This window comes from Callorhinchus milii, unplaced genomic scaffold (assembly GCF_018977255.1).
Source record: "Callorhinchus milii isolate IMCB2004 unplaced genomic scaffold, IMCB_Cmil_1.0 Scaffold13, whole genome shotgun sequence".
Classification (NCBI taxonomy): domain Eukaryota; kingdom Metazoa; phylum Chordata; class Chondrichthyes; order Chimaeriformes; family Callorhinchidae; genus Callorhinchus; species Callorhinchus milii.
The window spans coordinates 3581657-3606282 of NW_024704754.1; the positions used below are offsets into that span (position 1 = coordinate 3581657).

The 24626-nt window shown below is 39.7% G+C and overlaps 1 protein-coding gene across 13 annotated transcripts in view; it reads right to left on the reverse strand.

Moving 5' to 3' along the window:
• rapgef6 (Rap guanine nucleotide exchange factor (GEF) 6) overlaps window positions 1-24626 on the reverse strand; it is a 126914-nt gene that overhangs the window by 79326 nt on the left and 22962 nt on the right. For 12 of the 13 annotated variants that reach the window (XM_042339849.1, XM_007901283.2, XM_007901276.2 and 9 more), the window contains 5 exons: window positions 24198-24268; window positions 22199-22255; window positions 19861-19944; window positions 12680-12752; window positions 9213-9383 (listed from right to left, as the gene is read on the reverse strand). In XM_042339849.1, coding sequence (XP_042195783.1) covers window positions 9213-9383; window positions 12680-12752; window positions 19861-19944; window positions 22199-22255; window positions 24198-24268 — 456 coding nt within the window. The remainder of the gene's footprint in view (window positions 1-9212; window positions 9384-12679; window positions 12753-19860; window positions 19945-22198; window positions 22256-24197; window positions 24269-24626) is intronic. The other variant, XM_007901279.2, reaches the window with a different exon arrangement.

The following is a 24626-nucleotide window of genomic DNA, read 5'->3' on the forward strand; positions in this document are numbered from 1 at the left end:
TCAAATACGAGCTCAATAATGGGAACTAAAATCTATTTCCTGTCAGTTGCCCTCAAGTGAGATGACATCATCCCTTTTCTCTCCTCACCAATCACTCTCCAGCAAGTGTAGTTCCCTGGAGTATTTACCCAGGAGATTGTATAGGCTGTACTGCTTCCTAAGCCTACTTCTGTATCACAATCTGAAAGCTGAAAATTGGACTAATATTTCAGCTCTTTTCAAGCCTAACACATTTTTACAAATGGATTTGAGTTTATTCACTCAAGGAAAATGTAATGATACTTCTCCCACTTGTAATTGACCCCAACTTTATCTTGGACTTCAACATGTACTGTGGACTTCTAAACCATCCATTCGGTATTTGTTTCTGTGCTTCTATTAAACCTTTCATGGAAATCTGTGTATTTCTAATTCACTAAATTGTCTAATAGGCGGCATACAATGACGCTAAATTACATTTATATAGCGCGCTTCACATCACAAGGACTTCCTAAAGCGCTGAAATAGTTAAGGATAATAATAATAATCCTTGCATTTGATATTGCGCTTTTCACGTCGGGAGGACGTCCCAAAGCGCTTCACAGAACACACTGTGAAGTGAATTGACTGTATATTTGTGGGCGAACGCGGCAGCCAATTGCGCACAGCAGTGTCCCACAAACAGTCGTAGATTGAAAATGACCAATTTTATTATTGTTTTTGGTTTTTTGGAGGGATTATTATTAGGCTCTGTGTGGAGTAAGGAAACTTGCCCAAGGTTTCGTCCTCTGCCTGGAATTGAACTTTATAAATGGAATCTTGTTGTTGTTGTTGAACTCAGGTCTCTGGCTTGCAAAGAGAGTGCTCTAACCACTGATCTACAGGACTCCACGATCTGCACCCGAGCTGGTGGTTGGGATCAGGAGAGGTGCAGGGCAGGTAGGGGTAGGAAGGTGACCGAAGACACGGTCGAAGAGGAGGGTCCTGAGACGGGTCTTGAAGGAGGTTAAGGGAGGGGGTGAGGCAGAGGGACTGTGGGATAAAATTCCAGAGAGTGGGGGCAGAGAGGTTGGTAGGGGATTAGGAGGTCACAGAGGTAGGAAAGGAGGAGTGAGGTTGTGGAGTTTGAAGGTGAGGACTAGGATCTTGAACTGTATCCTCTGAGTGATGGGGAGACAGTGGAGCCGGGCGAGGATGGGGGCAATAGGGTTGCGGAGCCTGGTACGAGAGAGAGGACACGGGCTGCCGAGTTCTGGATGATCTGCAGCCTGTGGAGGGAATAGTTGGGGAGCCCACCAAGCATAGAGTTTTCGTAGTCAAGCCTGGATGTAATGAATGTGTGCATGATGGTCTCGGTGGTGAGAGAGTGGCGGAGACGGACAATGTTGCAGAGGTGGGGAAAGGTAGGGCGTAGGCTGCTACATAAGAGGGATAAGGTGATAAATTCAACAAGATGAGTTGAGAAGATGTCACAATTCACAAAACCACAACTCAGATACAATTCACAGTCTTCATTTGATCTTGAGATTTGCCTTCCTCCAATATTCAAAGAGATTCGCAATTTTCCTTCTCTCTTGGACGTTATGCTATTCTGCGTGAAGGGCACTGTATAAATGCAAGCTGTTGTTGTTGCCCGTACTTAGCGATTCAATGACAATCATTAGAGCAGCCTTCGATCTGGTGTCAGTGTAACATCATTGAGATGTAAAAAGATGTCTATGGACTTCGTGAACAACTGAAAATGCAGGGAAAAAGTTTTTTTTCAGCATATTTTGAAAGCAAGGAGGCTAGGCTGAGAAAATTTAGATGAACGTTCCAGAGGATAGTGGAAGGGTGGCTGAAAGCTCATCCGCCAATACATTGAGTGAGCCAAAGTTAGGGCAACAGAGGCAGTGGCTGGGGCACAGGAGGCACAGGAGACCACAGAAGTATTTGAAGGTAAGGACAAGGACAAAAACATGTTTGTTTTTTGCATCCTGTCTTTACAGTTACCTTATAATCTAGGTTAGTAGTTAGTACAGAGTGTGCATGTTTACATGTTTGTTCTGGCATCCTGTCTTCACCTTATAATACACTTACAGCTCACTCTGCAGGCTTCTACCTTCTCTCCATGTCGGGACTTTGAGCTATGCAGTTTTAGCTGGTGAGACTCCTGCAGTCCCCAACCCACACACTGGGGTCCATAAGCAGGATGGTCCCTCCAGGGAGAGAGTGCACATTCCATTCCAACAATCTATCTCTGGGATTTCCATGTGTAGGTAGGATGCAGAAAACTCTCAGCTTGGTTTGAATACTCTTAAGTACGGTGATGGGCTTCCCGACATGTCAGACACCCGAATGATCCCCAAAAAAGAAAGCACTCTCTGGCAAGCTTTCTTGCTGCTGGTCCAGCTAGGACCACTCTACCCATTAGGGTTCGGGCTTGCAGGGTTAGCAGGAGCTGAGTGGAAAGAATCCCTAGTCCCAGTGGTTGGTCTGTCCCCATCCCCTCCGAAGTCCTGCTGATACGCCAGGCTAGCTGGGCAGACATCAGCAGTGCCCTTCAGTACTGGGGCCAGGGTGGCTCAGAAGCTGAATTACCGAGATCACCACAGAGGGTCAGTTGATTCTGACAATCCGCTGCCAAACGTCACCTTGGATCCAAGGAGACCCCAGTTACCTTCCCTGCCAAGGAGGATCATGCTTTCAAAGTGCTTCACAGGATTTTACTCTTAAAGTATAGTGACTGCGTATTTGGGAGCAAACACAACAGCTAAATTGCAAAACGCAATGTCCCACAAACAGCCATAAAGCAAATAATCAATTTTATTTGGAGGACTGTTGACTAGGACACCAGGGGAAACTCCATATATTTAGAAACCGAAGAACATATATGCTCTTTGAATAATGCCATGGGACCTTTAACATTCACCTGAACAGGCAGACAGGACTTGACTTAATTCCTCAGCCAAAGGACGGCACTTCTGACAATGCAGCATTCATCCAGAATTGGACTGGATTGTCAATCTAGACCACAAATTCCAGTCCCGACATGGGGCTTCAACCCACAAGCTTCTGACTCCTAGAGAGTGTTACCAACTGAGCCAGGCTGACACCTAAAAGAATGAGCTTTCAGAAGGGGAGTAAAAAGAACCACAGCTTACAATGCAGATTTGAGTAAATAAATAGAACAGGGTTAAAATGTACTCACTCAAATGCACGACATTTCAATAGGGTAATATGCTTTTCTTTTTTTCCCTCCTCATCCCCCGAGTCCTCCACTCCACCTTCGGCGGCCATGCCTTTTGCCCTGTGCCCCGAGGCTCTGGAACTGCCTTCCTCACTCCCTTCGCCTCACTCCCTCCCTCCCTTCCTATTTTCAGGTCTCTGCTGAAGACCTTTCTTTTCCACTGCGCCTTTGGTCACCTTCCGCACCCCCCCCCCTCCCCCTGGCTCGGCCCCGGGATCCGATACCGTAATGAATAGTTGGTAGAATGGATTCTCACAAGATGAATAATTACTACAGTTTTTAAATTAGCTTGGAAAGAAGATAATGGTCACACATTGCTTTTGCAGCTTTCTTCAACAGTTCACAGAGATGACAAATGTAAAAATGTGTGAAAGGGGGGAGACTTTACACAAACAGTTTTGTTAACTTGTATAAAATTAAGAGAACATATAAACTATGTAGAAAGTGAAATCTGAATTGGATTTTTTTTTGTAAATTCAATTATTGTTGATATATGACCCAAAGGGTAAAGGCATGACAGTGTGTTAAATACCTCACACAATATTGATAAATACTGTAAATTATGCCAAAATCTTCTGCCCCAAGAAACAACAGACTTCAATGTTTAAGTTAGGATTCATTAAAAAATAATTGATATAAATAATTTATTCCACAATGTCCTGAAAATAGGCATCAAAATAATAGCAATTCTCTGAAACAATCCACCTGAAATAGGGAGTAAAACAAAAATGTAATTGTACCCTTGTAAGCTATTAAATTACACCACATTTCTCTTTTCCAATTTTCCTTCTCTGGAATTCCTTGTTAGAAATTTATTTCTGGCCACCCTCCCTAAGCCAACACCCAAACTCTTATTCACCGTGTTTCAGGACAAATTCTTATATTTGGAATGTTTAGGAAATCCTGTTCAAAAGCCACTCCACCAAATCTATGCTCTTCAGAGAGAATGGGAAACCCAATTCTTCTGCAGAGATCCAGGCAGCTTAGCTGCAGATAAAATATTGTTCAACCTCCGAGGGCCAGTCGCTGAAGGCTTTAATTCTCATTTGCCAAGTGCTCACTAATGTGACGTGAAACGGTCTGATTATAAACATCAGCAAGATTTGCAGTACAATGCATAATGAGAATATGATTCTTCCCTGGAGGTGGAGCAGAGTTGTCATCACAACCAAGATGATGTAATCTCTTAAAATAGAACCAGCAACTGAGGAAAAACAATACAAGGAAAATTTGAAAATCACAGCACCCTCTGCAGCTGCAGCGGTGAATCACTCTGGTAGTTTTAAAATTCTTTAAAGCAGGTAGGTTTAATGTCAGTCCTCACTATAGCAAGCGACATTAATATTGGAGATGTTTTACTTTAGGTGGCCCAGTGTCAACATTAAGGTATCTGGTAAAGATTCCTCTGGTCTGACTTACACCATGACTTATCCCTAACCTCAGCAAAGCATCTCTGTGACCCACACTGACCACTCTAATAACCTCTCTGAATGAAATTCAACTTAAACTAAACTGTGGATGTTGAAAATTGAAAACAGGAGCCCCTACAAGCTCACAGATCAGACAGTGTCATTCTCATGTAGGTAATGCTGTTTAGAATTGCAATCCACGAAGTTATCTTGCCTCTCTTTACGAAAGGAAATGTACACATTTGAGCACCATTTTTACTTTTGCTGTAAGATTTACCACTTGATTTGACTCATAATAACCGTCGTCCAAATAAGGAAGTGCATCAGACACAGTAAGCACCATAGCAGAGGACTTGAGTTACTTAGTTGAAGATGGTGCGAAATGGAGCGTAGCTAAAGCATCACAGAACATGATTATGGTTTAAGAATTATGCAAGTTTAATACTTAGCATTTGCTCTCAAAATATGTGCGTTCTTTAACTTCTAATACATGAGCAGAATTTTAAAATCTGCTCCTTTTCAGACAATACAGGAAACAGAAACGCCGCAGACTTGATGCTGCTCAAAAGCTACAGAACAGGATGCCACAAAAAAAAGGTTCCTTTTAAAAATCTGAACCACAGATCGCAACGTCTGGAAGAAAAGAAACCACAAGCTTATATCATGGTTTAATAAAATGTTTCCTCTGCCGTTGCTGTCCTAGTTACAAGACTACCTGCATAACTAATCTAAACTACAGGAAATGAACAATTAGCACTTGCACTAGTTCATGTGATTTCTAAAACATCTTGCAGCTTACATTCTTCACATACAATTTATAGGACACTTAATTGTTCCCTTTCAGAGGCATGACACCATTTCTTTGCTCATTAAAGTAGATGTAGAATGGCGGAGGACGAGAGGGAGGATGGAAGGGAGGGCAGGAGGGAGGCAGACGCAGGAGGAGGTAGAGGCCAAGGAGGGTAGCGGAGGATGTGAGGGAGGGAGAGAGAGAGGGAGAGGACGAGAGGGAGAGAGGTTGACGACCAGAGGTGAAGGGAGAGTATAAGAGTCTCTCCCCTCTCCAGTCAACTGCTTTTGCTCCAGTTGTCCTCAGCCTAATAACATCACTTTAGGGTAAGGTTTATTTTTTGGAAAAGTCTCATTAAAAGGGGCTTTAAAATGTACTTTTTAAAAATCCCCCCCAAAAAATTCTAGGTCTGCGTTAACATGTAGTGCTAAGGAATTAGCATTTTCCTGTATTGTTGTGGGTGCGAGTAACCAAGCTGATTTGGTTTCAAATACTGTAGAACTGGGAACTGGATTGAACCTCCCCTAAACTTATTCTATTAGCGGAGAGTCAGAGGGAGAGAAATGTTCAACCCTGCAGTCAAGTGATGTATTCAACTTGTGGTCTGGCAAATACCGACATGATATAAATCCACTGTGTCACTTGGATCCATAATAATATAATCCTTGCATTTGATATAGCCTTATCGCTACTTCGCGACATCTCAAAGCGCTTCACAGAATATACTGTAAAGTGAATTGACGGTATACTTTGTGAGCAAAACTCAACTGCCAATTGCACACAGCAGTGTCCCAAATACATCTAGATTAGAAAGGAAGCAGTAAACCAACTACCATATTTTATACAATCTGTGTTCAGTAATACTAAGCAGATTATTATTTTATATTAGCAACAATACTGAGCACTCACTTGGAAAGAGCCAAGACACCACAGATGCACAGTTAGCTCTACATTACAAAGTAATTCCACCTGGAACCTCTCAGTATTTAGTATCAACAGAAAATCTCAGGGAAAGGTCAGTCTGAGCCATAGATAAAATTATCTTGACCCCAAACTAGGAGACTCCTGACTATGTTATTGTTGATACCCAATTCCAAATAGACTGAGAAAAGAGAGCAACAGACAGAACAGAGCCAGTTTACAGAATTTGAGAGCAGTTTTCTTTGATTTGTCCACTGGCAGATTCTTTCCACTTAAACAGGAATTTACATCCCAAACTGTCCTCTTACACTACAGCTAACCAGTTTTAAACTTTGAACACTTCAGGCAATCCATCACAACTAATTTTTAAGTCTACTTGTGTCTGACAGTTTTATCCAAAGAGGGCACCTGAAACAGCAATTAAAATACAGTGGGTGTGAATGTTAACAGACCTGGTGACACTCCAAATGTTTAGAGCATTTTGCCCATTCACTGATTGCACACATTAATGAGTCCCAATGCACATCACCTCATTAATTACATGAAAGAAAAATATTAAATAGTTAAATTTCGCATTTGGAATAGGTTTCTTCTATAACGATACTCCAAGGCCATAGAGTTGTCAGCTATTGTTCTGTTGAACCATGTAATATTCTGCTACCATCTCTCTATCTCTGTCTCTCACTCTGCATCCCCTTTAATCATCTGTTTAATTGAGCCATTCAGCACTGCTCAGGAATCAATGCTCCTTACCAGATATTCTCCATTGTCTATGGAGTTCTGCAGCATAAACACAACTTTCAACAACTAGTACATGTGCCCTTTCCCCATACCTGTTTATCTATTTTACTCCTTTTAGGTATCTCCTTAATTCCCTTGTTTGAACGCTAATGTGGATTCTGCCTTTTTTTTTGGTCAACCGGGTGTCTGCCACAAGCAGAAACCCAACACCGTGGTTTAGAATATGCAAACCAAGTTGAGATTTCCATGCACCTCACTACACTGGATTTCCCAGATAGCTTGTTGGAATGGGATGCGCACTCTCTCCCTGCTTATTTAATTACGGAATGTATTAGGCGCAGGTTGGCAAGTGCCGAGGCTTGGGGACCCGAGTGTGCATTGGGGGTAACTGCTGGAATCTAACCAGCTAAAGCCGCATAACTTGCAATTGATATTGCTATCTGACAAGCTTTCCCGCTGCTTGTCCAGCTGGGACCGACCTACCCGTTACGCCTTTAGCTTGCACGGTTAACTGGAGCTTAGTGGGATGACTCCCTGCCCCCAGTGACTGGTCTGCCCTTCCAGGTCCTGCCGATCAGCCAAGCTAGACTGTGCTATCATCAGCAGTGCTCTGGAATACTGGGGACTGACCTGGCTCAGGCTCCTTGGAGCCAGTTCAGTTCCAAGGAGACCCCACTTACCTCCCCCCAGTGAGTCACTAATTGGTCATTCGACATCCGACAAGCTTGGGTTTGAGCCTCGCTAGTTAGTTGGTAGATACAAGGAAGTCACATGTGTGAGACACTTGGCTAACCAAAGAAAATTATTGAGGTCAGGGTAACATGTCTGTAGTTGGCAGGATGTTAGGCATCAGGTTTATATAATGTCCTCTCTGGTAAAAACCTTCTGGAAAAAATCTTTTTGACAAGAGCAAAACCCAAGTGACAATATTAAAACAGGATTGTGGCATTACTTATTTATTTAAAAAGGGGAAAATGGACTGAATTAATCAGATGAATATGTACATAGACTTGTTGGGTAAACAGCTGAGTCCCATCAACATTACAATATGTGCTTCAAACGTTACTGGGCAGTCACAAGAAGTTTCAGGGAATCATTATTAAGAAAGGTATGAGCTTATTAAAGGTAGCCAACATTGATTTGTTAAACCAGGTCTTCCTTGTTGAAATCTAATAAAGAGTTCCTTAATAAAATGACCTAAATAATAAAGGTAATACTGTGGATGTGGTTTATTTGGGGTTTTTGGGGGTATTAAATGTCATATTAAATGTATGGTCCCATCATAAGAAGCTTGTTAAAAATAATTTAAGGTGCATGGTATAAAAAAGGTAGAAGCATGGAAAACAGAGTGGAAGTACAATATCAAATGCAAGGATTATTGTTATTATTATATTTATTATTATATTAACATGTTCAACTGTGGACATTTTTAAAAGGGTAAATATAAAAAGGCAATAGGCATGTGGAATAAACTATCCATACAGGTGGTGGAATAAGGAACTATACAGACTTTCAAAAAGGAACTAGATGATTCCTAGAAATTAAAGTTTTCTGAAGTAAAGTTTACCCATCCCGTAGAATCAAGTAAACAGTAACTGAGTACAAACCCTCATTCATCTGGTCAGTATGGATATAAGGTTAGAAATGGAATTCAAGCCAAAAAACTATTTTTTTCTCTTTGTATTCTTGTAATCTGCTTACACTTAAACAGGATTGTAAGATGCACAACTGCAATAGACTGAAATTAGTAAGTATAAAGAGCCAGTGGATTTGCATAAATTAGAAGGAAATTGTATTCGTCTGCAATGGAAAGAGCCATTTACATGAAAATGATGTGTGAAATTATTCACCGTACAACAAAATGATACTTTGACCTTGATTGACATTTTTTAAAAAGTTGATTATCCAACTGTATTTGAACCTGAGGGCTTTACACCAGTCCAGAAATAAAATGCAACTCAAACAAAATAATAGCAGCAGCTTGAATTCAAATATACTAAGCTCTTATTTCATTAACTGTCTTAAGTTAACTACACAAGTTCAATCAAAAAAATGCAACACACTTTAGACAAGTTATTTTAAAACTCATAAAGGGTAATTTGAAACAAGGCAGGATAGGTTATATATAGAAGGGTGGGTTTACCATGTGATAAGTACTGTTCAGTGATGGTCTGTCTGTAGGGTAGGAATCCACATCGTCTGTGATTGTTTGCCGCTCTCCCTTCAAGTTGATCTTCCTGAATCGCCGACGAGACTGACGGTGGGTAACTTCCCTCCGAAGATTTTTCTCCTCACTCTCGCTTATATTTTCCACCTGAAATACATGTTCAGGATCCTGATTGAACATCCAGTTCTTCCATATGATAGAAAGTCGATGGAATCTTAAGAGACTCATGACGATTTGATAAAAGCGTGTCCGTGTTCTGTGTGGACACGTGTTTGGGGATGGGGGGAGGGGAGAAAAGAGCCCACTTTGTCAGGAACGACCCAAGCACAGCCAAGGCAAGAAACTAACTGAGAAAATGACGTTATTTCAATGAGCTGGAGCCCACCACTTCCTTCCAGGAAACAGCAAACGATGGCGTTATCAATGCAAAAATGACTCGTTCTGCAATGCACACAAGGTGCTGAGCCCTGCAGTTTTCTGCTTGTAGGTTAAATATGCCCCCATGTCATACTTACAGAAAGATACACTATCTGTTTGTACATCATTCAGTTCTTTCGATATTTATACTACCGTAATGTAAATTAAAATGTATTCAGTTGCAATACAGTCAATTCACTTTACAGTATATTCTGTGAAGCACTTTGAGACGTCTCAAAGACGTGATAAGACGCTACATCAACTGCAAGGATTATTATTATAAAACACACAGTCACTACACTTCAGAGTAAAATCACCTGAAGCATCCTCCAGATGAGAAAGGTGCTATATCAAATATAAGTATTATTTTATTGCATGAAGGGAGCAAGCTTTAAGCTTTCCTGGTAGATCCCAGCCAGCCTGGAAATAATACAAAAAGATATTCTCCAGCACTCATTTTGCTAACTTTTGTTCAGTCATTTCCTAGTGTTGCATGACAGAGAAAGAGAGAGTGGGAACGTCAGAGACAGAGAAAGAGAAAAATGTCAAAAAATAATGGCATATTCCTGACTGCTGCACATTCTTTGACCTTTCTACCCAACATCAGACGAGAACTTCAAACACTATGCCCCTACTCTCAAAATCCCTCCACTTTGTCCTCTCAATCTCTCTTTAAAATGCTCCTGAAAATCTACCTGTTTGACAATGCTACTACCAGCTCCCACTATGAAGTGTTTCAAGACATTACCCGATGTCAAAGGTGTTATATAAATGCAACTTGTTGCGGTCATGACAGGCAAGGAGGAAACTCTACATTGCAGTCTTTTAAAATTTAGAAAACATGTTATCACTGTAATTTTTATGTAGCATAATATTGTTCCAAAATTACTTGAAATGTGTTTTTGACTGCACCATAATCCCCACTTTACACGTTGTAATTTGTCTTCCCAAACACAACTCTGAAAATTGGACTGTTGCCTTATACTTGGAACAATATTGTATTCAAAAATAAGGAAAAGCAGGAGGAGAATGGCACTAAATGGATAGATAAATGCACTAAATTAGATACATGCACGATGGGCCAAATAGCTTCCTTCTGTGCTATAAATTTTTTACGGTTCTATGATTTGCTTTTCCCTAATTTCTGGCAGTTTAGGGACAGTTACAAATGAGTTAAATAAGAAAAACAATTTGTGGGAATGCAAAGCAGCAAAAGGAATGAAAGGCTGGCTTGAGGGTAACCTTTTTTTTCTGCCGCCTGGTTCAAAGTACCACCTTTGTATCCTGAGCGCACATTATAGAACTTCCTCTCTATGTAAATAGGCTACAATCCTGGTCTGGTACTTAAACCGGAACTCAACACAAACACTGAGAAAACACATTCAATTCATGGATATCCTGAATAAACTATTTGCAAGCTCTAGGGTGGGGAGGGAGTGGTGGAGAAGGAATTCATGGTGAGTACTGCAGCATAAACTTGACCTGAAAAAAACAGCCATCGCATGAATTAATTGACTGAAGGACTTTTTCAACATTTTAACTGAAGCGGCCTAAATCAAACATCTAAAAGGAAGACACAATGTGTGTATGGTTTCTGACCATTCCAACTGGAAATACAAATCTGCCTATTTTTTGAAGGAGTAGGAACAATAATAACATCTTTCACATCGGGCAGACATCTCAGATTGCTTCACAGGATTTTCTGTAATGTGTAGTGATTGTGTATTTTGTAGATCAACAAGGCCGCCAATTTGCGCACAGCAATATCTCACAAACAGCCATGGTGTGAATAATCTGGCAGATTGTTGGCCAGGACTCCAGCTAAGCTCCCTTTTCTTTATGAATAGTGCCATGGGATCTTTAATGCCTGCCTGAACAGACAGCCTGGACCTCAGTTTAATATTCCACCTGAAGGACGGCACTTTCAATAATAAAGCCCACACACTGCATTGAAGTGTCAGCCCAGACTATGTGAGTTCAAACCCCAACATGAGACTTGAACCTACAACTTTCTAACTCAGAGGCGAGAGTACTACCAATTCAGTCAGGATGACAAAGAATCCTGCATCATTTAAAAAATGTTTTATATATTATCCCATATAAGCTCTCATAAGTATCAAAGTAATGAAAATGTATATACAGGGCGATGAAAAACTCTTATTTTTCAGCTACCTTGTTATCTAAAAAAAATGATAATTTCTTTAAGACTTATTAGACATTGTTATGGTATCATGACTTTTTGGCCACCGTGAACTAACCAAATGAAGGAAATCCAGAATGGAATAGTAGAGGGGTGAGAAGGGGAGAGGAAAAGAGGTGTGGCAAAGAATACACATCTCATAGCACAAACTCTAGGATAACCCATAAGCTAGCCACAACTGTCAAACTATGATATACTGAATGTCAATCATGATAAACTGTGACCATGTAAATAATATGATGCTGTCATGATGATGCCAATTTATTATTCTATACTTGCACAAAGATCAAAAGTTGAAGCAAGAGGATCTCGCACACGCTATCTCTTAAAGGTCATTATTGTCAATGTCATCAGGTAACTGAATGCTCACCTGTGCCCAAGAATAGTACACATCAGTTTTCAAGACAGCATGGGGTGCAAGGAAATTCAAAAGTAACTCACCATCATGTCTATCACTATTCTTTATCAGGAAACTAGACTAGAGAGATAGACCATGTGGGTTTGAGTCACATCAATACTATCTTATCATATACAGTGGAATAAATGCAAGGATTATTATTTTATTATTGATTTTAGAAAGTTCAGAACCTATTTTTATAAGCCTATTAGTGTTTTTAACTTACTGAATCTATCTTAAATGCAGCCTGTTAAAAATAAGATTAAGTTTATAGTGAGGTTACTCAACTTGGCTATAAACTTAGTGATAAAAGTGCAAACTACAGCGGAGTATATAATGAAGCATAACACAGAATGTGAGAGCTGGCACTTGTTATGAAACGGAAAAAGCAAAAATAAATAAAAAGTTGTATTACAAGCCTGTTCTCACCAGAATCATTTCTGAAGGCTCCAAAACGATGCATTCACTTCGTCTCAGGCTTCCTGCAGACTGCTTGCCAAAGCTGCAAAAGGGTGAAGAAAAGGAAAATGTTTACATTCAATTAGTGAAACTAATCAAGTGATTATCCACTGCCATAATATTTGCAGTGCACTGTACATTTGTGTATAGTTAGAGGGGAACTTTTATCTGTTCTCCCTGCTTTGAGAGATTGACAGGACAGCATTATCACTGCTGGCAGACATGACCTTCCAGTCAATCAATGAAACATTTCATAACACTGACTGACAACAAAGGCAAAAGGCCATCAATGGGAAGGTTTCCCACAATTTAATGTAATGCCGCACAAACTGATGATTGCAGATTTCTGATTCAATGACGTCAGGAATAGTTACATCTATTGAATGCATATGTATTGTCTCATTGATCACTGTGACAGACTATTCCCTTTACCATTGTGACTGAAGGGTTCAACCTATCACAGCTAAAATAACAAGTTATCAAAAGAAACCAAATTGCAAACTCACCATCCCATAAATATTACAAATATTAATATTACTAATAGAGAACATACACAGTGGAGATGCAATATTAGTGCAGCAGTTGGTCCAATTTAAAATTGCTAAAAAACGACTGGTGAAGAAGCTCATGAACATCTCACATGGAGGGGGGCCCAACAAGATATCTGATGCCTTGTGACTTGTACAAAAATAGAGTTGGACTGCGTGTCAGCCTGGGTCCAATCTGAATAGAGAACACCACCTCACCAAACAATCCATTGATATGCGGCTATTGATCAAATGTGTTTGAAACAACGTGCCCATCATTGGTATCCCCTGCTGTGGTTTCAACTGAAACTCTGTGAAGTTGATTACGAAACCCAGCTTATCAAACAGTGGGAAGGACACAGCAGTCTCTCACCAAATAGCACGTCTTCTAGATGGGTCTTCAAAAGGCAATGCAAGGTTTATTAATAATAATAATAATAATAAATAATAAGGTTTATTAAGAAGCGACTCTACCACTACTTAATGTCCACCTGAACAGGCAGACGGGACCTCGGTTTAATGTCTTCTCCAACAATGCACTGGAGTGTCAGTCTATACTATGAGTTCAAAGTCATGACTTGGCCTTGAACCCACAACCTTCTGACTCAGAGACAAGAGTGCTACCAACTGAACCAGGGTGACACAGGCTAGAGAAAGAGAGAGGGTGGGGGTACAGGTAGAGGGAGCGCTTTTCCTGATGTGAAAAGTGCTATGCAAATGTAATTTGTTATTATTGTTGTTGACAATGGCAACTGCAACTGCTCGGTGGAGTCCTGTAGCTCAGTGGTTAGAGCAGTCGCTTTGCAAGCGAGAGACCTGAGTTCAATTCCAGGCAGGTCAGGGAGAAACCGTGGGCAAGTTTCCTTATTCCACACGCCTAATAATAATCCCTCCAAAACCAAAAACAATAATAAATTGGTCATTTTCAACCTATGACTGTTTGTAGGACATTGCTGTGCGCAATTGGCTGCCGCGTTCGCCCACAAATATACAGTGTGTTCTGTGAAGCGCTTTGGGACGTCCTCCCGACGTGATAAGTGCTATATCAAATGCAAGGATTATTATTATTATTATTATACAATGTGCCCTTATTTTTTAAATAAACATCCTTTACAGCACCTTATTAAAAGCCGTCTAAAAATCTATATGTACCACATCTACAGCACTACCTATACCTTCTGCTATTCTTGGTTACTTTGTAAAAAAACTCTATTTTTGTCAGGCGAGACTTGTCTTGAACAAATCCATGCTGATTGTCTTTAATCAACTCATATCTTTCAAAGTGGTTATTAATATTATCTCGTATTATAGCCTCTAAAAGTTTGCTCACAATGGATGTAATTATAGACCGACTGGTCAATAATAACTCGGCTGGTCCCATTGACCCTTTTTAAATAGACACATTACATTAGCTACCCTACAGTCTCAACTTTGGCACATCTTTCACATCTAAGGAAGTTCAAAAAATTGTAGTCGGAGCATATAATTCCTCCCTCACTACCCTCAGCATTCTCAGTCAACTCTTATGGACAACAGAAACGAACACTGATAATTTCAAAACACATAATTATAACAACAAATAATAATAAATGCTTTGTGCATATTGCTCAAATTCAAAATGAAATACACCATACCCCACCTGCAGTTAGGGAATTAGAGGCTGAATTGCGAATTTACATTTTCGAAAATGTCTTGCTAAGTAAAAGAAGGAAACTGAAGAATAACATTATTTCTAGCATGACCTTAAAGTTTCTTTAACCAGCAGTACGAAGTCTGAGTTTAGACTGTTCGCACCTCAAACAGCACACACATCATGAGTGACATGTTTCACTTATAATAATAATAATCCTTCCAGTTGATATAGCGCCATATGGACAAGAGAATCACGTCTTTGAGACGTCTCAAAGAACTTCACAGAATATACTGTATATTTTGTGGGCGAAATGCGGCAGCCAGTTGGGCACAGCAATGTCCCACAAGCAGTCATGGATTGAGAGACCCATTTTTTTTTCTCTGAAAGAATTATTAACCCCAGAAAAGCAATCCATCAATCGACTAACAACTGGGTTCTTACTTACTGCTTGGTAAACAAAGGCATGTGGAGTAAGGCAACTTGCCCAATGTTTCGCCCTGCTCGGGAATCAAACCCAGGTCCTCTCCCTTGTGAGGTGAGTGCTCTAACCTCTGAGCTACAGGATTCCACAACGTGCAGTCAATTCCAAAGACCCGTCTGCCCAACTCTCCTATCTGCGAAGCCCACATGATACCACAGTGACACTCACCTCAGTGGCTGATTGGTTTTCCGGAGAGATACATAGCTGTATCGCATCAGTGATGAGCTCAGAACTATACAATTTTTTTTTGTTTTGTCATCTATTTTATTTTATTTATTTCAAATTCATTTTTATTTATTTTAAATGTTAGGTAAGATTTACAGGGTGCATTTTATTATAATTATTTTAAATGCATTAACACTTAGCTGGATTTCTCCCCTATTAGTCTGGTGAACTGGGGATTAAGCGTACCCAATAATACAAAGCTACTGAGACTCTTCAGAGTTTTTGCCAACGGCAGCCAAAATTTACATAGATTTACGTAGGCTGTACAACATGGAAACAGGCCATTCAGCTCAACAAGTCCATGTGAGTCTCCACCCACTCACAACCTCATGTGTAAATCTCACTTCCTCTTAAATGTAATACACTATCTGATTCAACCACCACTTTGGGAAACATTCTCCACATTTTCACAACCCTCTGCATGAAGTAGTTCCTCCTAAATTCTCTTTTAGATCCCCTAATCGCTATCTTATATTTGTGCCTCTGGGTACGGATTCCACAACAAGTGGGAAATGTCTACTTTTACTAACTTCATCAAACTCTTTTATAATTTTCAACATCTCTAGTAGGTCCCCTTGTAAACGCCTCTTCTCGGGAAAAACTGGCCTGATCTATCCAATCTACCCTAATAGCAGTAAACTACTAGTCTGGTATCATCCTTGTAAATCTACTCTGTACTCTTTCTATCACTGCTATACCTTTTAGTGTGGTGACCAGAATTAGTCACAGTACTCCAAATGTGGTCTAACCAGGGTTTTATACAAATTCATTATGACATTCTCACTTTTCTCTCTCTGGATATGAAGCCCAAGACCCCATTGGCCCTTTTTTTAAAAAAAATATTGCATTATCTACCTGCGTAACTAATCTGAATCCCCAGATCTCTTTGATCTTCTTTGTTTCCTACCATTTAAACTATGTACGACTTCTTTATTTTTTCTGCCAAAGTGAATTATTTTGCAGTTTCCTATGTTAAACTTCATTTGCCATCTGTCTGCCCATTCTGCCAGCCTGCATTGTACATTTCTCTTAACTATTTAACATGCCTCCAGTTTGATGGTCATCTGCAAATTTAGACACCTCTCCTATGTCTGAACCCAAATAATAATAATAATCCTTACATTTGATGTAAAACAGTACCACTTCCAATCTCTTGCCAGTATCTATTGAGTTAAATGTAGTATAAATGCAATGTGAATAAATGCAAGTTGTTGTTAACTCCTACTCTTTGCTTTCTGTTTTCTAACCATTCTTGAATACTTCTCCCACGACTCCACACACGCCGATTTTAATTCTACGTTTCTCATGTGGTACTTTATCAAAGGCCTCCTGGAAATGCAAATATACTACATCCACTGCATTATCCTCGTCTACTATATAGATTATATCTTCAAAGAATTCGATAAGGTTTGTCATGCATGATCTACCTTTTGAAAATCCATGCAGGCTGCTCTTACTTATATTCTCCTTCTCTAGAGTCAATTCATCTTTTATTATGGATTACCCACAGTCAATGTCAAGATGACTGTCCTACAATTTCTTGGATAAGGTCTATCACCATTTTTAATAACAGGTATTATATTCGCCAACCTCCAATCTTATGGCACGATTCCTTTCTCTACCAAGTTCATTAACTTTATATAATTTATGTAATTTATAGTTTATATAATTTATATATTATAAATATATATAACAGTCTTTGAGTGTAGTCCATCCTCTTGAAGCCCTTGTCCTCTTGAAGCTTGTGTAATTTATCTAGTATCTCCATTCCACAATCCCTAGCCTGGCTTTCTGCCAAACTCTGGAATACTCTTCCTCTATCCCTCTGCCTTGCCCCTTCCTTCCCCATCTTCAAGTCGTGCCTGAAGACATTCCTTTTAGACAGTACCTACGGTCACCTCACCCTCCTTTCGGTTCAGCGACATGCTCCGCCACTGTCTAGGGCTCTGGGATGCTATCCTGCATGAGGAACACTATATAAATGCAAGTTGTTGTTTTATCAATTCCTATAAAATGATTACATCGCAGATTTTTTCAGTTCTCATCGAGAACTTTTTCGGGGGAGGGGAGGGGAAAAGAACAATTTATAGAGTGTGTGTGAAGGAGGGAGAGCGTGTGTCGGTAAGAGAGTACATGAGAGAGGGGAGAGAGAAAGAGGGAAAGCGGGAGAAACAAAGAGGGTGAGAGAGGGCAGAAAGAGGCATTCTTCTACTCTTCTTCTAATCCTCTACTTCACTGCATTTCTGTTGTCTAATTTATTGATTACATCTTCAAAGGATTCGATAAGGTTGGTCAAGCATTACCTACCTTTTCTAAGACCACACTAGCTGCTTTTAATTATATTCTTTTTTCTAGATGACGAATTACTTCACCTTTTATTTATGGATTCCAATTCCTTGCCCACAACCAATGTTAAGTTAACTGGTCTACAGTTTCCTGGATCAGGTCTACCAACCTTTTTAAAAATAGATATTACAGATTATTAATTTAGTATTACAACCATTTATTATCTGCTGTGATCTTATCCCCCTCTCCCCTTAATGGTGCTAATCCCTACTTTAACCATTAAATTATTGCTAACATATCTACAGAACACCGTGCTATTCCTTTTTATATTTTTTGCTCTATTCTCTTCATGGTTCTTCTTTGCCTTCCTAATCATCTTTTTAACCGATTTCCGAAATTTTCTGTATTCACTCCTATTTTCGTCTCTGTCATCTATTCATTACTTTACAAATATGTTTGATTACCCCTTCCATTTCTCTCATTTTGTTCCTTGTGCTCTGTTCATTGCAGCATAGACCATATAGTACAGGCAACTTATTCAATCATCTGAGGAAAACCATGATCCTAGTAAAGTACAGGAAATATATTCTCTGAATCCTTTAACTCCTCCCAAATATGATCCAGCGATAAGATTAGGAACCTAAAAAAGGGAAGATGCTGCCTTCGAATTCTGCCATAATAATCCTTGCCTTTGATATTGCCTTATCATGTCATTGAGACATCTCAAATAGATTGCGTAATTTATTACACAATAATTTATTGTGTAATTTACTGCACCCCCAAATTGTTTTCCTATCTCATTCCCGACCAATATATTGTGGCGTCCTCATTATTATGTTGGATTCAGAATAGAAGTCCTTGGGATTATCAAGTTCTTCTTTGTTCAATAATAATAATCCTTGCATTTGATACAGCGCTTTTCACGTCTTCTCGACATCTCAAAGCGCTTCATAGAATAGACTGTAAAGTGAATTGACCGTATATTTGTGGGCGAATACAAGAGACAACTGTTGCAAATCCCCTCATTTTGTCAAAGGACTCCAACATTGCTGAGAAATTCCATCATTGCTGGAAAGTACATCACATGCATAGGATCCATCACAGGAATACTGAAGGGTTCCGTTTAACCCGTATTGATGCAAATAATTGATGATTGTCATTGGAGCCTGACACTGAATGGAGACGGAAGTTCCAACAAAACACAATCACAACAAACACAGCGAGGCTGTGTTTGCGAATAGAAATGCACCAACTATTTGATATGTTCTTCACCTTACCTGCATCCTCAAAACTCACAGTATTTGTCTCCTACTAAAACTCGTTCTTTCACAGGAACCTCAAGACTTTCAAATGCTTTAGCTCCATCAGGATTCACTTCCTCCTACAATTACCAAGACTTTAAGCCTAAAGACTTCTGGCAGGTCTACAGGCATCTCTGCCTTTGTAATGCAACTGAGTCACGGAAACTATGACATAATAAGCATCAGAATAGTTTGTTATTACTGTTATATTTCCTGCACATCACTAAAATAGAAAAAAATATACATTTAAAAATTTAAATATTCTAAAACATTAGCTCTGCTCACTCCACCTCAGCTTTCTCTTTATCATGTTCCACATGTTTCACCTTCCAACTATTCTATTTTTTCTTTCCTATTCTGAATTATGTGAAACACCACTTATCTCTGGGTTTCTTCTGTCCGTCCCTGACACATCCAATCAATTTTTTTCAGCTGAAAATAGTTTTTTCAGACTATGAAAATGTAAAGATTGAGAGGCTGTATCCTGTAGCCAGATCAGCCTCTAGTGTTGTTCTCAGGTCTAAAGGAGGAAGTGGAGGGGATAAGTAAAACATGGGCAAAATCTCATCAATGGCCTGGATTCAAACAAGGTAAAACATCAGTGAGATAAATGGCTTCCCTATCTCAGGATTTTAAGAACTGACTTGGTTTATAAACCAACAGAATATTTATTATCCTTAAAAAAAATTATACACTACCTGCAACGTGGAAGATACATCGACTCTTTGATAAATACACATCCTGAAAGGAGGATGTACCAGCAAGTGGCAATGCTGTTAGGACTAAAATATATAAAAAATAAAGTTAGCAAACGTACAAGTACAACATTAGGGAATAACTAAGTAGCGTGTCAGGCTCGCATATTTGGCAGCACTCTCATCTCTAAAAGCTGGTAGCTCAAGCCCAACAAGTCTTTGAATTTGCACAGTCTAAGCTGACACTCCACTACATTGCTAGAGGGGGTGTGGGAGAGTTGCATTGCCGAAGGCGATGAGCTTCAGATGAGACATTAAACCGAAGTTCACATCTGCCTGTTCAGGTGGATGTTAAAGATCCTATGATGCTACTCGTAAAGAGAAGGGAATTTTTCCCCGTTGGTTTGTCCAGCAATCCTCCAAATATAATTGGTCATTCATTTCAAAGCTCTTTATGGGACATTGCCATGCATAATTAAACTGCTGCATTCACCTACAAATAACAGTCACTACACTTCAAGATAAATCCTGCGAAAAGCTTTGTGATGTCCTCCCAAACGTGAAAGATGCTATATTATATACAAACGCATGAATTATTATTATTCACTAAATTCTGAACCATGGAACGAAAAAGAGAAACACAATAAATGCCCAGCTCCGGGTATCTGGAAATCCGGGTACGAAAGGAAAAATTTAAAAAAATCTGCGGCCCCGTTCATGTGGTCTCTCGCCGCTCCACCACCCCTACTCTCCTAGCACGCACCCCCACCTCACCTTCCTTGGTGGCCTTCAGTATCGACTGAGTCAGTTTGTATCCCATGAGCTTAAAATAGCAAAAAAAAAAGTTTGTAAATGCAAATTTTTGCTGCCATTGTAATTACACTTAACTGGAAATTCAGCACACCAGACCGGAACCCCATTGGTTCGGTTAGCCGCAGTTTTAGTGCAGTTTAATTGGACATAGTAATAATAAGCCTTGCATTTCATACAGCGCCTTATCACGTCATTGAGATGTCTCAAAGCGCTTCACAGAATATACTGTATATTCACAAAGTGTATATTTTGTGGGTGAAATAGTATTCCAGAGCAGATACTAAATTATCCAATTGATTTATCATAGATTCATCTAATTTATGTAGTTCAAAAATATGATTGAGAATATTCATACAGTACAATAATCCTTACATATTGATACATCACATTGTTGAGATTTCTCAAAGCACTTCACAACTTTTTAATGTTGAAGTGTACTGACTGTGTATTTGTAGATGAACATGGCGACCAGTTTACACTCAGAAATGTCCCATGAACAGAATGACCAATTTTATGTGGGACATTGTTGGTTAATGCACATGCTAAGAATCTCCCTTCTCTTTTTGAATAGTGCCATGGGATCTTTAACATCCACCTGAATAGTCAAGACTTTGGTTTATCATCTCATCCCAAGTACAGCACCACCAACAATATAGCGTAACCCCAGCACCGCATTGGGGTGTCAGTCTAGACTGTAAGATCAAAGTCCCAACTTGGGGCTTGAACCCACAATCTTGTGACTTAGAAGTGACAGTGACTCGTATGATTCATCTAGAAATCATACGATTCCTAACAATGCCATGACTCGTTGATACACAATTGCAAATACACTGCACAGAATTTTTCAGAATCCCCTGCTCAGAGGCAGAACTATTTCAACCATTACCCATGAAGAATCATAGGTTATGAACTTTCAGGCTAAACCGTTATAGGAAAGAGGTTAAGGTGCTGGAGGCAGTAGAGGAACTTCACTAGGATGTTGCCTGGAATGAGGAAATTCAGATGTAGGGAATAGCTTGAGGTACTTAGATAATGGGATGCTTAGATAGGGAAACATTATTTCCAGTGTCAGGGGGTCTAGAACTAATATTACAAATAATAATAGACCTTGCTTTTGATATAGCTCTTTTCAGGTTTTCCAGGCGTCTCAAAGCGCTTCACAGAATATACTGTAAAGTGAATTGACTGTATATTTGTGGGCGGAACGCAGCAGCCAATTGCGCACAGCAGTGTCCCACGGAGAGCACAGTTTTATTTATTTTCTTTCAAGTGAATACTCAATAAGCCCATTGCTTACACGAAAATAACAATGTTCTTGGGTACCACAATACACTGAAACAGTGCCACAATCAAATGATGTTTTTTTTCTCTTTCTCCTGCCTTAAGAAATTACTTGTAATTGTGCCATTTTCAAACCCTCCAAGAGTCAGCACAAAATATGCAACCAATCCCGAAGCTTTGCATAATATTTAGACTTTCACCTTTTCAAGATGAAAGAGAATTGTCGAGCAACGTCACGAATACTTACTAGAACAAGACTTCATTTGCATCATGTCTTTCATAACGCACAGTTGTGCACATCAATCTGAAAGACAAACGGTTACATAACAAAGATTTTTTAAATAGCAATGAGGAAAATATTGCAACCATCTGATCATTTTTCAAACCTCTGCTTACCTTGTCTGGAAAACTGGATTTTTCCAAACAAAGCAGGTTAGAAAACTTTGTCGTTGAATGACAAAGTTATATTCAGGTTCAAAAAACAGGGTGTTCTGAAAGATTACTCATTAATACAATTGCATGATAAGATTCCCACACATCAGAAATATTAGACGAGTAGGACTGGGTGGCTGAGAATTAGTTTTTCTCTCTTCATTCTTAGAGAATAAAATACCATCTACTTAAAAAAAGTGTTCAGATTTTTTTGGCGGTCAGCCAATGTATGACACATGCGAATCCATCACATTAGAATACATTAGAATATACAGCACAGAAACAGGCCATTCAGTCCAACTGGTCTATGCCAGTGTTTATGCTCCTCCTGCCCTTCCTCAACTAAGCCTTCAAGCATGACCTTCTATTCCTAGCTTCCCCTTAAATACAACTTTACCATTTGCCTCAACAACTCCTTGTGATAGCATGTTCCACATTCCCACTACTCTCTGTGTGAAGACATTTCTTCTAACTTCCCTATTTCCCTACCGCCATGCTTAACCCTATCCAAACCATTCGGAGTTCCACATATGCATGCCACCTAAACATGAAATGTTCCCTTGCAATCGTGCCATTTTCAATGCAGTACACATTCTCTCCCTTGGAGAATTCAATCCCAGCTGGAGTGCAAACCCTCAAATGTCTAGCCCCTTGGGACGTCCTCCCGATGGGAAAGCTGCTATATAAATCCAATTTGTTTGTTTGTTGTTGTTGGAGGGACATACCCTGCTTACCTAAATCCAGAGAGCATTAGATACTGGTTAGCAAGAGCCAAGGCTCGGGGACCCGAGAGTGTGGATTGGGGTACTGCTGCAGTTTAACTAGCTAAAACCGTATGGCTTGCCACTGAGAACATGCTTGTTCAGCTAGGACTATCCTACACTTGAGTTTGCCCTTCTAAGTCTTGCCAACGAGCCAGGTTGGCTTGCCTGTTGTGAATAATGCCCTGGAGTACTGAAGATCCACCTAACTTTGGAACTGGACCACAGACACCGGCATAGAAGGTTGACTCGATTCCATTGCCAAGGATCTTGGTACCAACTCACACTGCCAAGGAGGAAACCTCATAAGGTACAAAATAGATCAACCATCATCATAATCACCAATCTCTGAATTCCCCATCCACACCCAAAATGTGTAACCACATTGGAAATCACCTAAACAGGGATTTTTATGTCCAAAAATCTTAAGGTTGTTAAAGCCACAAATAGAAGGGTTTTTTTTACAGCTAATTTCAGAATTGTTTAAAATTGAAGATCATCAATTCCTGTTAAGGTAATCCCACTTCTCTATAATGAAATCTGGTTGAATCAGGTTATGAAACCCAAGCATACAACAAAATCCACAACAGTAACAGAGTTAGAGATGGTGATAGTTGACGCACTGCTTCTGCACAATATAAAGGGTTGCGCGTAGGACTCCTTACCTCTGAGCAGCTAAGCTGTTTGAGGCTCTACATAATGGACCTGTGTGTGCGTGTGGGGGTGGGGGAAGGGGCTGTGATGGGAACATTTAAAAGACTAAAAAATTATTAATGTCATGGTTTTCTAACAATGTTTCCATGAGAATGATTGATTCATTTTGTTCCTGCTCAACCCTTTACTGGTGCAGAGTGGAGATTAGGTGGAGGAATCTAAATTTGTTGTATAAATTGTTCATGTCACTAAATGTCAAGTGTTTTTAGATATCTCTTTACCGAACAAATCATACTGAGAAAGTTGTTAAAAAGGAGTTACTTAAAACACCAGTGCCGAGGAATGAGAATCATTACAAGTTTCATTTTGCCAAATGTCTTTGTACACATAAGTACTCACCTGAGCTGATGTTCCCTCAAATTAGACAAGTCATCCATGCCATGGAGATGAGAGTATATAACTTCTAAATCCTTTTCAAGAAAAAATAAGACATATTAAAATCAAAAGCAACAAAAAACTTTTTATCAACAAAAATGTCAAATCAACCTTTTTCAGTAACGTAGCGTTAGGACTTATTCTGAATATACCAGATCAGGCATGAGCATATTCAGATTTATTCAAATGGAGCCTGGGAACCACAACCACCATACTGCAAGAAATCACCAAGCTCAGCAATGCTACGGAGTTGCAAAGAAACTTTGGCTTTGTCCCGTCCAAGATAGTCTTGTTTAAATACATAGAAGCCTTACAATGTTACATTCAGAGTGGCTGTAAGATGCAGGTGGGAAATGATAGCATCCTTATAATTTCCCAAACCCCAAAATAACC